The sequence below is a fragment of the Platalea leucorodia genome, assembly GCF_965183815.1.
Source record: "Platalea leucorodia genome assembly, chromosome: 22".
NCBI lineage: Eukaryota > Metazoa > Chordata > Aves > Pelecaniformes > Threskiornithidae > Platalea > Platalea leucorodia.
Window position 1 is genome coordinate 1,250,699 of NC_138844.1, and position 1,056 is coordinate 1,251,754.

The window sequence follows — 1,056 nt, forward strand, 5'->3', positions numbered from 1 at the left end:
CACCCAAGACAATGCTTTTCTTCCTTGTCAACTAGAGACAATGACACCAAAGAAGGATTACGTGGAGGCAGAGGCTGAAATGCGGAAAAGTTTAATGACTCTGAAGAAGGAGATGAGATCACTTCTAGAGGAGGGGATGAGAGCAGGGAGAGCACTAGCAGCTGTTGAAAGTCTGTGCCCATTGCCCACAGGAGATATCCCACAGGGCATCCATCTGCCTGCACCACGGAGGAAGAGGGGTCAGCAGATCCCCCACATTGGCTCTGGGGGGGGTCTTACAGCCCAGAAGAAAAGCAGACAAGAAAGAGACGGGAGAGAGTGGAAGGCAAGGAAATTAGACTTTGGCCATGTTTTCAGAGAGCCCCAGCTGCACCTCCTCTGGAAGGGCAGCACTGCATGCTCAGCCTCTCCAAAATCGATGGCCAGGAGCTCTGTCCTCAGTCCAGAATCTAGGCCTGCATTCCTGGGCGTCCTCATCCAGGCTGTCACCAGTGGCTTTAGCAGGGGGGGCATCTGCTGCCACAGTAGCGGCTGGTGATGCAGGAGAGGTCACAGCAGCCAGAGGTGATGGGCACTCCCTGAGAGCTGAGGATGCTGCCAACGGCAGCAGAGGTGGAGGATCCCACAACGGTGTTCTGCGGGAAGGAGCTGAGGATGGGTCCGGGCAGGGTCACCACCACGGGGGAGGGCTCGATGACGACGGTGGAGTTCTGGCACTGCCTGACACAGGGCTCATTGCAGCTGTTGGCCAGCGGGGTCGGGCCGCAGGGCCGGCAGGGCAGGCACTGGTCGTAGCAGGACATGTCTGGAGGGTGGAGGTGCACCTGGGAGAGAGGGCAGAGAGGAATCAGAGCACAGGCACATGTGAGGAGCAGTCTGCCACGAGCTCATCACCCCACTGCAAGTGTGTCAAAGGCACCTGCTGAGCCAGGAGGTAGAAACTAAGCAGTGAGGCAGAAGGGTTTCTGGGCCTCATCCAGGCATGGTGCTGCAAAGTGTCACCTGGCCCAATGAGGCTGCTGCCCACTTCTTCAATTAAGAGCCTTCTCAGGCAAG

General features: G+C 57.7%; 1 protein-coding gene across 1 annotated transcript; it reads right to left on the bottom strand.

Moving 5' to 3' along the window:
- Positions 1-497: 497 nt before the first annotated feature.
- LOC309599830 (feather keratin Cos2-3) lies at positions 498-803 on the bottom strand (the record flags this gene model as incomplete). Its single annotated transcript, XM_082331669.1, has 1 exon — positions 498-803. One exon carries the CDS (start codon positions 801-803, stop codon positions 498-500), a length of 306 nt encoding a protein of 101 aa, XP_082187795.1.
- Between the last annotated feature and the right edge of the window lie 253 nt (positions 804-1,056).